At 39.2% G+C, this 13,995-nt stretch overlaps 1 protein-coding gene across 1 annotated transcript in view; it reads right to left on the bottom strand.

Annotated features, from left to right (window-relative positions):
- LOC149073511 (3-hydroxyisobutyrate dehydrogenase, mitochondrial) overlaps window positions 1–10,656 on the bottom strand; it is a 120,441-nt gene extending 109,785 nt beyond the window's left edge. Inside the window, exon 1 of the mRNA XM_089247120.1 lies at window positions 10,440–10,656. Within this exon, the coding sequence (XP_089103246.1) occupies window positions 10,440–10,530 (91 nt within the window). The 5' untranslated portion in view covers window positions 10,531–10,656. The remainder of the gene's footprint in view (window positions 1–10,439) is intronic.
- Between the last annotated feature and the right edge of the window lie 3,339 nt (window positions 10,657–13,995).

Below are 13,995 nucleotides of genomic sequence, written 5' to 3'. Positions count from 1 at the left end.
GAAATTTTGTTTTTTTATTTTTCTTTAGAATCTCAATGCACTTGTTCTGTGACAATAGTAGTATTATCTCGCAATCACCCCGGCATCCATCCATCCTAAATTGCATCTTCCCAGAGTGCTGCCTGAAGGCACCTCCTGGAGATAACTTGGGGGGAATCCTTTCTCTTGTTGAACTGTCGATAAGCTCAACGGCATCTCTTCTTTTGTTGAGTGTGACCTTGGATATGGGGACATGAGACAACAGAAAAAAAGTCGGAGGTGGTAAAGTAAACAACTATTAAGCTTATTAACAAGATTGAAGGCCTGAAACATTTTTCGAGCCTTCACAACAGAGGCGCCGACATGAAGAAATTAACAATGGGTGGGGAGAGAGCGCTGAAAGTTGCTGGCCGCAGTGCCGTCTTAAGGCATGGGCCCACCTGGGCACGGCCCAGGGACCTCACGCGAAGAGGGGCCTCACAAAAATGAGATCTGGTTGAAATTTTCGAGAATTTGTTTGGTAGGGCCTCAGAAAAATCAATTGGCCCAGGGGCCCATGATACTCTTAAGACGGCCCTGGTTGGCTGTCCCGTATATACAGGGCTGAAGTGCATACGCAGGAAACAGAGGATGCACTGCCTGCATTGTTTTTCTAAAAATTATTGGGGAGAGGCTCAGCCAACACCCACTGAAAATTTCCTAGTAGGTGTTGGCTCAGCCCCCTTACAAAATTTATTGGGGTTGGGGAGGGGGGGGGGCTCAAATAACCTCCGCTCCTAGATTCCGGTGCCTATGATGAGGAATCAAATAAATAGTAGTAAAATAAATTAAGATAAAAAAAAGAAAACAAGAAATGAATGGAAAATTTCGAAGCCCCTGAGCCGGGTACCATTGCATTCTAATACTAGGAATATGAAATTTCCTCCTTAAAAATCAGGGATTCCCAAACTATTTATGTTAGCATTGCTCTTTTATATATAAATATATAAATTTTAAATATTTCAAGTAATGTTGAAAGGAGGTTGAAGGATGAAATTTATGACCCCCCCCCCCAGTCCGGCACCCTGGACATTTGACCCCCCAGTTGCAGCCCTGTTTCCAGTACCCCAACACTGAGATAGCCAGGGCCGGAACTAGGGAAGAAGACAGTTTTCACAGGCGGAAATCTTGAGGGGCTGCTAATTCTGGGGAGAGGGAGGGGGGACCAAAAATACTGTTTCGATCATACATATTTTTCCCTTCACGACAAAAATGACCTTGTCTCTATTGAATTGAGCTTTTGGACAGATCTTTCTCGAGGATCCCGATTTTTCACAGGGAAGTGCTTGGAACCTGTCATAGGCGTAAATTTGTATTGGGCCAATGGGATCGAGGGCCCCCCAATTAATTTTGAAGAGCTGGCTCAACCCCCCCCCCCCCCCACAAAACAAAAATCGCATGGATACGTTTTCCACACCTAGACTCGGAATAGTCACGTCAGTACAGTGAGTTTCGGCCTTTATACGAAGCTGTGACATGTAGAAAAAAATGGCGATTTTTCCGAAAAAACTTTTTATCCCGGCCATTTTTCAGGATGCGACTTATATATCAGAAATTACTGTAATTTTTTCCATGTTCCATTGTAAATTAAATTGAGAATTTCTAAAAAGTATTTAGTATTTCTTACTTATGTTATTCAAAATTGCGTTTATTTCAAAATGAAGAATTATTCTCAAGGTTTTAATAGGGTTCCTCCTCTCACGGTCACTTCTTTTTTATGGACAAATTTATTTTTGTCCTGCCGATGACCGCAAAGAGGGAGGAGGGGTTTACATACCCTGTATGCGTTCGCAGCACTCAGAAATTTTAAATATCTTGCGGCATCTCAGTCGATCGAGGAATCATTTTGATGCTTTCCGCCCGAAAATAAAATGATCTTCACTCCTAGTTATAGCCCGTCCGTGGCATCTAGGGCGTGTTTACCAGAGGGGGGAAGGGCACTCAGCGGGCTATAAGCAGGGCCATGGACTCCCACATACTGGAGAAGGGATTCTAGCCTGGAATCTTTGGCGAGCCCCTGAAGCCAAACTTTTCACAGGTAATACAAATACAACGCCACAACAGGCAAATTGCCCAACGAGGTGGCTGACTTAAGAACATCATGGATTCCCGAGCCATTTTTTGGAGGCCCTACCTACTACTACTACACCACACGTGCACCCCGCCCACACCCCCCCCCCGCGGAACCCCCCAATGAATCGGTACATGCGGGAATGTGCGTGTACGTGTAGTGAAACCTGACGTGAAGTTTTTTTTGTGTTGTTTCTCTGTAATGCTTGTTATGTGAGTGCTGCCATCTGCCACCAGTTTTTCTAACTATGAGTGAAGTGTTATGATTGAATGATTTATCGTTGTAGGACTGTTGCTCTCTGTGGCGAGACTTTTTAACGAGGAGATCGGCTCGCATTTGCGCCTTGAAGTTGGGAACCACAGAAAACCATATTCAGCCGACCACCACTGTGGGGTTCGAACCCGGATCCTCGCATCGCGAGTCCGTCACTATAACCACTCGACCACCACAGCGGCATAGTAATGTATTCATAACCAGAAAAACTAAAAATGATGGTAATTGTCTTGAGCTCATAACTAAGCTACGGCAATCAGGATAATGCTCCGGGAACCTGAGCCAAATGGGTGGCCCCCCAAAAAAAAAAACACTTATTTTGCGCATTTCTTGAAATCTTTGACAGTTTCTTATTCTGCAAAATGAGAGAAGGGGGGACCAATCCCCCCTCCTTTTTTGAGTATAACCCTTTCGAGGGAGCCCCTCCCCCCTATGAAAAACTCTGCACCGTGGCCCCAGGGCCTAAATTTTTAGGAGAAAGACGACGGGAAGAGAAAAGAAAAAAAAAAATCAGTTTCCGAAATTCTTCCAAATTCTTCTTCTCTTGAAAATTTTTTTATTCCATGTATTTGAGGGGTTCTTTTTTCATGTTAAAGGCGGCTGCACCTTCTGCAGCTGACAAAGAGCATTTCAATAGCGTTCAGTTTCGGCTGCTACAATGTAGGTTTTCTGAATACAAGCACTATTTCCTAATTAGAAGGACAGGGAGTGTGTAGCGTGTCGCCTACATGGGGAATGTGTCACCTGGAGGCATCCGTCCATATAGGGACTCCTCTCCAAAAATGAAAACTACATTCTCTTTGACGCCGCCAGCGCCGGTCAGGGCTTTGGTAAAAGCTTTTTTTTTATTTTTTCTCTTCTGTTTCTTTATTTGCGCTTAATGGGGAGAAACAGGGTGAAACAGGGACGCTGACAGAAGCAGTTCCATAGATGATCCTAATTGGAATATAAAGAAATTACGGTGGTGAAAAAAAATCGGCTATCGGGTTTATGGTTCTGCAGAATAAGAATAGCTTTGTTTGGAGCCCCCTTGAAGTAAACACCTTGTTTTTCCCTGAAAAAACCCCACAAATGTTAAGAAAGGCAGTTCCACAGTATTTTATGGTTTGTGTGGACCATGTTGTATTACAAGAAAACGGAAAAGTTCCTCGTGATTCCGCACAGTTTCCCGACAGAAAAAGTAAGCAATATTAAATATAGCTACACATTTATGATAAATTCATGCATTTTAAGCATTTTCTTCAATGATAATTTATTCAGAATCTTCAAAAACAATCTAGATACAGTATTTTTCAGCCCTCTCTAATACTTATAATCAATATAGTAGTAAAAGAATTTTGTGTTTCCTGTTAGACATATCAATAAATTAATAAAACTTACCACATGTATTATGTTTTTTAAACATATTTAAAATTTATTTAAGAATTACTTAAACTCCATTTGGCTTGCGTTCTTGGGGCAGTAACAATATTTAAATCGAGTTTTTATTAAGAAATTTATGCAAATAAATTTTTTTTTCTAATTTAAAACCTGATATATAACTCAATATATGAGTAAAATAAATCTTGAATAAGTGAAATGTAATTTGATTGTGAGGGAAATATATAGACTATCGTAAAATATAAATAAATACAGGGCTTGACAAATCGGAAAAAAATTTAGGCGTCAGCCAAATTCTGTAGGAGCCAAGCATGGTTTTTTTCATGGGAAAAGTCTTTAATAATCTTTTTTCGATCTTTCTGGGAATTGGTGACCTCTTCCCAGGGCCACAACCAGATACTTGGGATTCATGAGATCTGGGGGGGGGGAACCTAGGGGATCCTGGGTTCGTTACAACGAACTTTTATTGTATTATGAGCAATATTAATTTGAAAAATTATAAAAAATTAATTAATCTTCTGCACAAGTTGAAAATAGCACTTATTCTGAAAATTTTTCAATTACATACATTTACACACACATTAATGCTAAAAAGGTTAAGGGCGTAAAAAAGGTTAATGCTAAGGGGTATTGCAAGGGCGTAGCCAGAAATTTCATTCGGGGGATCAGTGATAGAACAATAGATTTGGCCATCTTATTCCCTCTATTCGGTCATTTTCTCACATTTCGGGGGGGGGGGGGGGGGGACCAGACCCCTCAAGTACCCCCCCCCTTCCCCGATACACCCTTGAAAATATGTAAATGCTAAAAAAAGCACAATTCATAACAAATTTATAAATAGTGCAAAAGAAATAAAAAATAAAAAGGTTCCTTCTCCACTGGTTTTTTTCATTTTTTCAAATTTCCCTTCTCCCACTGGGTGACCTTTCATTAAATCAAGTTGTATAATAACCGAGAATGGCCACTAAAGCAGTGTTTTCAAAAGTGTAAAATATCGCCCCCCCCCCCCGGGGGAAGGGGGCGATGAGGGTCCTGAGGGTCGGTAGAAGCTGTGGGTTTAGTATAGGATCCTATGAGTGGGGCTTGAGTTGGGAGAGATGAAAAAGAAATTTTTTTTAAAAGAAGAGCTATGGAACACACAAAAAGTTTGGGAAACTTTTCACTGAAGCAGCGGTTCTCAACCGGTGCTCCATGTGCACCTCCCAGGGGCTCTGCTGCCACTCTAAGAAAATGAAATAAATCAGTAAATTTGATAAATGAATAAAAGAGGAGCCTTCGGGGCTCTGCCATAGAAATTTTACATCAAATAGAGGCGACCATTGATGCATATTTGTGTTTGAGTATAGGTGATCATTTGTGGAGATTTTATTGCATTTAGGAAAATATAACGGAACCCTTAATAATATTGTGGCCATGGAAAGGTTCAGTGGCTTCTCCTGAAGCCAGTTCAGGAAATTCTAAAAAGCAGTCAATGGGAGAGAAATATCTTGGAGCGTTTTTAAAAGAAAAAATCAAAGCAAAATATACAGAAAACTGGATGTTGCGAAGATATTTGTTTTGAGATTATTTTTTAAAGGAAAGAAAAGCTCTTCTCTGCCTTTAACGGGAGTCGAACCCTCTGGTCTCTCGTTTGCCAGATGAGTGCTCTCACCACTAAGCAACAGAGGAGATAGAGATTTTTATAAAATGGAGCGTATATATGCTGAATAGGACTGTGCAATAGACAGTCACACAATCAGCTTGTAGACGACAAGCCACCAGATGGCTACATACATGACATAATGTCGCTATCCATTTGTTAATGAAAGATATACAGTCATTCACAGGGCCGCAACTAGATGCTTGGTCACCCGGGGCTAGAGCACATTTTGATGCCCCCTTGTATTTATTTATTTATTCAATATTGATTGGCTGAGACCTATACAAAAGGATGCAGAATTTATGTATGGCGAAAGTGACGATTGATGGTGCGAGAGAATTCGGAAATCATGGTGCAATCTACAATATTTGATGGTAGGGTTGTAATGTTGAAGAAGAGGTTTCAGAATGAAATTTGCGGCCCCCTTGGTTCCAGCGCCCGGGGCACGAGACCCGCATGCTCCCCCCTAGTTGGGGCCCTGGTCATTCATATCATAAAAAATCAAAGGTCTCTTTTTGGAAAATATGAAAAAAATTACAAAACATATTTTGGCAAATTTAAAAACAGTGATAGTAATATTGACTTGCTCAATTCTAACAAATAAGATGTAAAATTCATAAGAATTCTTTATTAAGAGAAAGATATTGAATCAAGCAAAATTTTAATGAATGGTATGGTCACCCTGAGGAGAATTGTCAATATTCGATATTGTCAATTCTCACCAAAAAAATCTAAACATGAAGAAAGCTAGAAAGTAAAAATTATTAGCCCTAGAAACATAAAAAACTGAACTGTAGCCAATGACATGAAATGGTTGGGAGGGCAACAAAATTACTCAAGTACTTAGGGCCTTCAAGCGTCTTAATCCGGCCCTGGGTGTCTTTCAAGTAGGGAACATCAATCACAACAACTTAAATCATCACTGCTACCCCCCCACAAAAGAGGGCAAGTTGTGACCAAAGCTCTGTGAACCAATGTATCAAAGTAATAGAGGTGAAGAAATAAAACTCTTCTCAGACAGTCGTATCATAAGGGCGGCAAAATATTATTCACCTCAGGCAACAGAATTTCTAGGACCGGCCCTGGATGAAAGCTCATCAGAGAATCAGAAAGACCAGTCCCACAGGAGAATGAGGAGAAAGTACAGTCAAACCATGATTTAACTGCATCATTTATTTTGCAGAATTCTGGTGCTAAAACAAGTTTGGCCTAAAATCAAATCACAGTTGAACCAGTGTAATCCATATAGCACCCGAGTGGCATAGTGATAAGATGCTCGTCTACCACTGAGAAGATTGCTGTCACTGTCCTGGGTTCGAACCAGAGGGAGGATACAGATAAGCATGGGCGGAGATACGGGGGGGGGGGACAATGCCCCCCAAGCAACAAAGGTAAAGCCGACTGATCTAATGTATTTGCATATATATGAATTATCATCATCATCATGCCCCCCCCCCCCCCAGCAATCATCGTGCCCCCCTAGACTTTCAAATCCATTTCCGCCTATGCAGATAAGATATTTTCCCAAACGAACTTGAGGCGACTACTGACAGACTGCGGTAGTGTATTTACAGGCAGGCTATAGCCCATGGTGGCAAATTTTTAGGGACGGCAAATTTTAGAGTATAGAAAGAGAGGGGAGGAAAAAACGTGTGGAGTGTCATATGCGTCATTGCCATCCTAAATAATATATAATTATTAAACAATATTGTTAACTTTTGTTTCTTTTTTGTGTTTTTTCCACACAGAGTGCTGTTGAAGTAAACATATATATGATTGTCTAACCTTCCTATTTACAGTGTGTGGCCTTCCCAAATAGTATTGTCACAAGTAGAGGTGGGAGGGTGAGTAGGTGTCCAGCAAAGCAGCACTCATTTCAGATTACTGAAGGTATTGGAAAAAAGACAAGAGTTCAGCTGACATCCCCTGAAGGTAGGTAGTTATCTTCTTCAGACAGCTATGGAGGGTGTTGGCACAGTGGTCAGGACAAAAAAAAGGTTCTTTCCGTGACTTGAGGCCGCTGCACCTTTCCCAAGTGACCACAAAGAACATTTTTATAGCTCAATTTCGACTCTCTTTGAAGGTAAAAAGACAGAACATTCCACTGATTTGATCGATGCCCGCCATATGAGAAAGAATCTTCTGCAACAAAGATACTTTTATTGGCTTTGGTGAGTCTTTAAAGAGTGGGCTATAGATGACAATCTGGGGGATAGAAACAGTGCTATAAATTGAATGGAAAAATTCGATTACAATATGATTTTTTTAAACTTGTTTGAGAATTGAAATGGGATGAAGCTCGTCAATCCAGAACAACATCTGTTTGCAGTCACTAATTCAAATATAAAGAAATCATGGTACAGAATGGTAGGTGGGTCACGCGATTGGGTCCTAAGGACAGATCTCCTCATGTATGTGATGTTTTTCCAAAAAAAAAGGGGCAAATGTGAAGCTTGGCAGAACCCACATTTTTATGAATTGCAGGGCGCAGTAGCCCGGTCGATAAGATGCTCGCCTAAAGTACCAAAGGATGTTTAGAGGTGTCGCGAGTTCGATACCCAGTTCGTCCTTGTCAGAAAACTTTCCTGACACAGGGGTACAACAAAAAACTGCGACTTGACCGCAGCAAAAAATGCTACCGCAGGGAGTCCCCCATCGAGGGGTTAGCGCACCAACCTCTCGATGAGTATGAAAAACAAGCCTGCCGTTCGGAATCGGCAATAAATTGTAGGTCCCGGTCTAATTAGCCCTCGTGTGCAGAAAATGACCGTGGTGCGACAAAAATGATCAATGATCAATATGAATTGCATACAGCATTACAAAACTACATTCGGTTATAAACGAAGGATTACCAACAAAACGGAAAAAGTGTTCATTTTATGATGAAAACAAAATAAATATCAAATATAGCTATTCATTTCTGATAAGTTCACACGTTTTGTATTTTGTGAGAGTTTTCTTTAATGATAATTTATGAACAAACACCACAATTCAATCTTACGAAATTTAAATTTGGAAAGGGTGTGAACATAGTGTCCTTATTTCCGATTCTGGAAACCTGATGCTCATTTTCGTTTCAAAAAACAATTTCCAAGTGATTGGCCTATTGAATCACGTGATATTCAACTGTCAATTGACTGAGTAGCACTTTTAAAATTCGCAAGCATTTGACAAGCATTGCTGAGCATTTAGCAAGAACTCCCGAAATTAAAAATAAGCATTTAATAAATTTTATATCAGAAATGTGCAGGGGATGTGGGGCCTTATGTTAAGTTCATAAACAAAATGTCATATATTGATGGTTCTTTTTTTTCCGATACAGCGACGCATACGTTCATGTGGTGCTTATTGCAAGAAATGCAGTACTGTATTAAACTACATGTACCGCAATTAAAAAAGTATACGCAATGAAATATAGAAACAAAAGACCACAATAAAATATATATTAGTTATTGCTCATTTCGTTTTTAATTCTAATAAAAAAAATTAGTTGCCACTCAGTAAATCCCACATCGATTCATATTTAGAATCAATTTAATATAATAAATAAAATTGCCTGGAAACTGATGAACATGCAAAGTTTTGGAAACCATGAAGTTTCGTGACGCATTTTTGGCCACTGATTTTTAACGTGCCTCATTTTTAAATATCACTTAAATTTTTTTTCTCACAAAAATTGATTTCGGTATAACAGAAGAAAATCTAACAAAAAATTAAACATATGTATAGATATTATTGATTTTATTGCTAAACTATAACCAAGTATGCAGAAAGTATCTCAGCACCAATCAATGCTGCCGAGATACTTTCATATTCGAATGTATGCACCATACATTCCAATTAAATTTATCAGTGTTTTTCATCGATGTGTAGACACCTGCAGGCCGGAGGTTGAGAACCCTCTCCCCGCCCGTTATATGGCAATCATTATGGATCGGAATAGGATATGAATACAAGACAGAAAAGTAAAATTTAGGTGAAACTATACACAGTACCACTTTTTTGTCTTTTGTTTGTTTACGATTTATTAGTAATGGCATGGAAGGGGGGTAAAAAAAGTTAGATTGAAATGGGAGGGGGCAGCAAAATTTGTATAGCCCACAGACGGCAAAAACATAAATACGGCCCTGACAGACAGCGCCAAAAAAAAATGAAAAAATGAGTGTCACTGGAATAAAAGTGTACGACTGAACATTTTGTAACCAATTCTATGTGAAAAACTGAGCTGATCCGTTTTAGTTCTGATGGTTTAACAATGGTTTTTGCATCATCGGTGCCGGGCTAATTGAGTTGCTACTGTATAGATCAGGGTCAGGGGCGTAGCCAGAAATTTCGTTCGTGGGGGGACCAAAGTGACAGAACAATGGATTTGGCCATCTTTTTCCCTTTTTTCGGTCATTTTCTCACATTTCGGGGGGGGGGGACCAGACCCCCAAGTCCCCCCCCCCCTCGCTACGCCCTTGATCAGGGTTCTCAAACTGTATGCCTCCAATCTTTGTCTGAGGGCCAGCAGAGCGGTGACCCAGACAAAAGTTTTTTGAAAATATCCTTTGTTAAACAGCTCTGGGGAGCTCGCACATAAGCATTGAATAGGTGAAAAGGCAGCCGCGGGTGAACATATTTTGAGAACCTCTGGTATAGATTATATATCATTAGATTTTGTAACAAGTGGTTGCCTTATTATTTTAAAAAATATCAGAGAAAAAATTTACCTCGACTAACGTCAGTGATCGTCCCAAGACTAACGACGTAAGTTCGGGTATGACTGCAGAAACATTTTTTTTGTTAACCATCAATATTGAGACACGCGTTGCGAAATAAAAAACAAACAAGTACCATTAATTAGTGGCACTGAAAAATTTCCATGCTATCTGCAAGTTTTCCTCTCTACACGTAAATTCATTATATATGTGAAGGTTTATTATATTGAAAAAAAAAACTGAGATCATGATATTCGTAAATAAACAAATAGTGTTTCAACATGATATATTGAATGAGATCATTTGGAGAAAGAGTACATTTTTAAAAAATTTCCCATCCTTCAACATTAATAATCACCTGAAATTCCGGTCCATCTTGAAAATTTTAATCGCTTCGAACTGCCGATTTGAGATATCCCACTCTTGATAAACTTACAGATCGCTGACATCTTTACAATAATAATTTTATACAGGGCTTTTACGCTGACATCTTTTCCTCTCAAAACACTGCGGTGCGCAACACACACCGGTTAAAGGCTGACTAGATTAGCAAAGCGCGGCAGCAGTAAAAATCACGGAAATGAAAAATAAATAAACAAGTAAATAGATAAATATCTAATCAAAATAATCGCTTGATTTTAGAAAAAAATTATACTATCATATCTTTGTCATGAAAAAAACAAGACTTTGACCTAAATCCTTTCTGTGATTAATATATCTGAGTCAAGGGCGTAGCGAGGGGGGGGGGGGACTTGGGGGCTGGTCCCCCCCCCCCCGAAATGTGAGAAAATGACCGAAAAAAGGGAAAAAGATGGCCAAATCCATTGTTCTGTCACTTTGGTCCCCCCCCCCGAAATGAAAGTGGTTCCCCCCCCCCCGAAATTTTTGGCTACGCCCCTGATCTGAGTCATCTTTCGCTACCATGTCGGTCTTCTTAACCCTTTAAAGAAGGGTTTTCCTAGGAGCAGATTTTCTACGATGTGTGCAGCGAAAAAACGCTGTATGGTCAAACAATCAGAATTTCAGGTTTTTAACCAATCAGCGTTTTCAGCTGCACCTGGTGCTGAAATTCCACTCCTAGCAAAACCAAAGAAAGGGGTTCTTTCCGTGACTGGAGGCTGCTGCACCCTTCCCAGCTGACCACAAAAAACATTTCTATAGCTCGATTTCGGCTCTCTTTGAAGGTAAAAAGACAGAATATTCCACTGATGTTAACGACGTCCGCCATATAAGAAATAATCTTCTGCAACGAAGATGCTTTTATTGGCTTCGGTCGGGGCGTTAGTGAGAGTCTTTAAGAGTGGGCTATGGTTGATCATCTGGGGGGGGGGGAGGGTATAAACCTTAGAGGAAAAATACAGTAGAGTGAAGGAAACCCTATTTTTCGGGTGCAGACAGTAAAGGTCACGTGACTTATAAACAATCTTCCCCCCCTCCCGCGGCCATTTTCTATGTGTTTACCCTAGACTCTTGGCAGCGTCGTCTGCTCTCGCGTGTTATTTTTGTTAATAATGGTGCTAATGTGCTATGCTTACGCTTGTGATGAGAAGAGTGTGGAAGGGAGACGAATAACGTTTCACAGGTACGTAAAATCGTTCTTTATTTTAATTTTTTCAAATATATATTAGTCATTAAAGTTTGCTATGCAAAAGTGCATTCATTAAAACGTGCGTTTTTTCTTTAAATAAGGTGCACATTCTTGCTAATTTTTAGATAAATATTGAAATTAAGTTTAACAACTAAATTGTTATAAATATTTCTGTACTCTTGAATAAAAATTTAATTAAATTTTGATCTATTTGTCACTATGTTTCACAAGTATGTTTATGTTATTCTTGGCGACCAAATTTTTCGCCAACTACTGCAGCTCGGATGCGTTTTCTCAACCCATTTTTGGCAGATCTTCCGATTTTTAACCAAATTTCACACAAATTTTACTGGTTACTTGACATACCTGAGCAGTTTCAAAAAAATGGAAAAGATTATATGAATTTTGATTTTTGAAAAATCAAAGTGAATTTCTTTACCTTTTTTTTTGAAATAGTATGACCATCGTACTTTTCTATTTCCCTAAAATGATAATTTCTTGGAGAGGGCGGTTTCCCCACCCCCTGCTTTTACAAAAATTTAAAAAGCAACAGTAAGTGAAAATAAATAAATAAAAAGTTAAATAAATAAATAAATAGATTCAGAGGCCACAGTAAAGCAATTTTCAAAGTAGTAGCCGGAGGACAAAAAAAAATATTGCTCATAAAACATAATTTGTTAATAATTATAACAATTTTAACATGTTATTTGGATTTGTATTCCAATGAATGAATGAAGGCCAGAACTTTGCCACTGGACTTATCCCGTTGCCGAGATCTCTTCCAGCCCAGCTTCGTGGCAGAGTCTGGAACACTTTATTTAGTAACAAAAAAAAAACATACAAACTTTTTTACAACATATTTTCCCCGGACAATTGGATACTGTCGCGATTAACAAATTTTGTGGTGATTACAGACGAGATGGGATTAGGAGTTGGAGAAGTTTCGGGGTTTAGTTAAGATGAATGTACACGTATTAGGATGGAGGTATGTTTTAAAAGAAATTGAGCCCCCCCCCCCCCCAGCCATCTCATCTGTTATCTTACACTTGCCATATTATATACACAGGATACAAAAAGAAAGAGAAATGAGAATCTTATTGTGAAATAAAAACAAAATATATATATATATATATATCCATCGGAGCGAGTCATCTCGCTTAACACTTTATTGGTGAGCAAACGGGTTTGATAACTTGCGACTAGAAGCCAGCATCAGTTTTAATGGGTTGCGTTCACTCGCTCCGGTGGATTTAATGAAAATATACAAAATAGAAGTATTGTGTCGGGGAATATATACAATTAGGGAGCACCCGTGGCATCTCGCTTAGCACCTTATTCGGTGAGCAACATGAATCCGACAATATGAGTACGCACGTGTGTTGTGGACTTGAAATGCATGGACAACTTGAATGGAGGAAAGAGAAATACACACATTTATATACATATATATAACTGCCAGGTCGAGTCGTCTCGTCCTAAACCTATTTTGGTGAGCAATGTGCGCTTGATTTAAATAGGGGATTGTCTGGAGAGAATCTTAGCTAAGGATCAGCTTCGGTCTTGGTGTTTTGGTTGACTCGATCTGGCTGGTTATATTTATATTAAAAAAAAAAAAAGAAAAAAGAATATATATATAATATAAACTACATGTGTAATGGTTATTATGAAACCATTCGTGTCGTCCCGCCTAGCACCCTAGCTAGAATAGCGGCATGAAGGACACTTGTGGTTATCACATTTACATCATTGTAACAGGAATGTCATAAAAATTCTTGTTCGGGTCCCGTTAGTACATGCTATATCATGTATTAGTAGTGGCAGTCATGTGGATATGATTTTTGTTGTTGTTTTTATCCATTTCTGTTTTTTCTCCCACTTATTTTTGTAATATTTAAAACATTATTTTATAAATCTGGTGGACAGATTTCTTGTTTTTCGTTGGCGTATATATATCTGACAAGGCTTGTAATCCTTGCTGCTGCGTTTTTGTTTTTGATTATTTGAGTGAACCATTGTTTTCTATTGTTTTCGGAATATTTATACATGTGTAGATGTTTTGTAAATTTGCACTCTGTTGCATAGTGAACAGGAGTACCCACCATACCGCAGGCACATTTGTCTGTTCGGCGGCGTTTCCGTTTGTGTAGATATATAGGGAATGGGCCGTGTCCTGTTATGAAGATAGTCACCTCCCTATTCCAGTGATTTGTATTCCAATAGTTTCGTTTTTTTGCCTTGAACTGACACAAATATTCTTTATTTTTCAGTTTTCCTAAAGATCATGGAAAAAGGCAGCTTTGGGAAATCAATCTTTGGAGAGAAGGCC

The sequence above is a fragment of the Pholcus phalangioides genome, unplaced genomic scaffold, assembly GCF_987345545.1.
Source record: "Pholcus phalangioides strain wild (caught in Gottingen) unplaced genomic scaffold, Ppha-v1.0 ptg000017l_1, whole genome shotgun sequence".
NCBI classification, from domain to species: domain Eukaryota; kingdom Metazoa; phylum Arthropoda; class Arachnida; order Araneae; family Pholcidae; genus Pholcus; species Pholcus phalangioides.
This window is presented reverse-complemented; position numbering and strand designations above follow the sequence as displayed.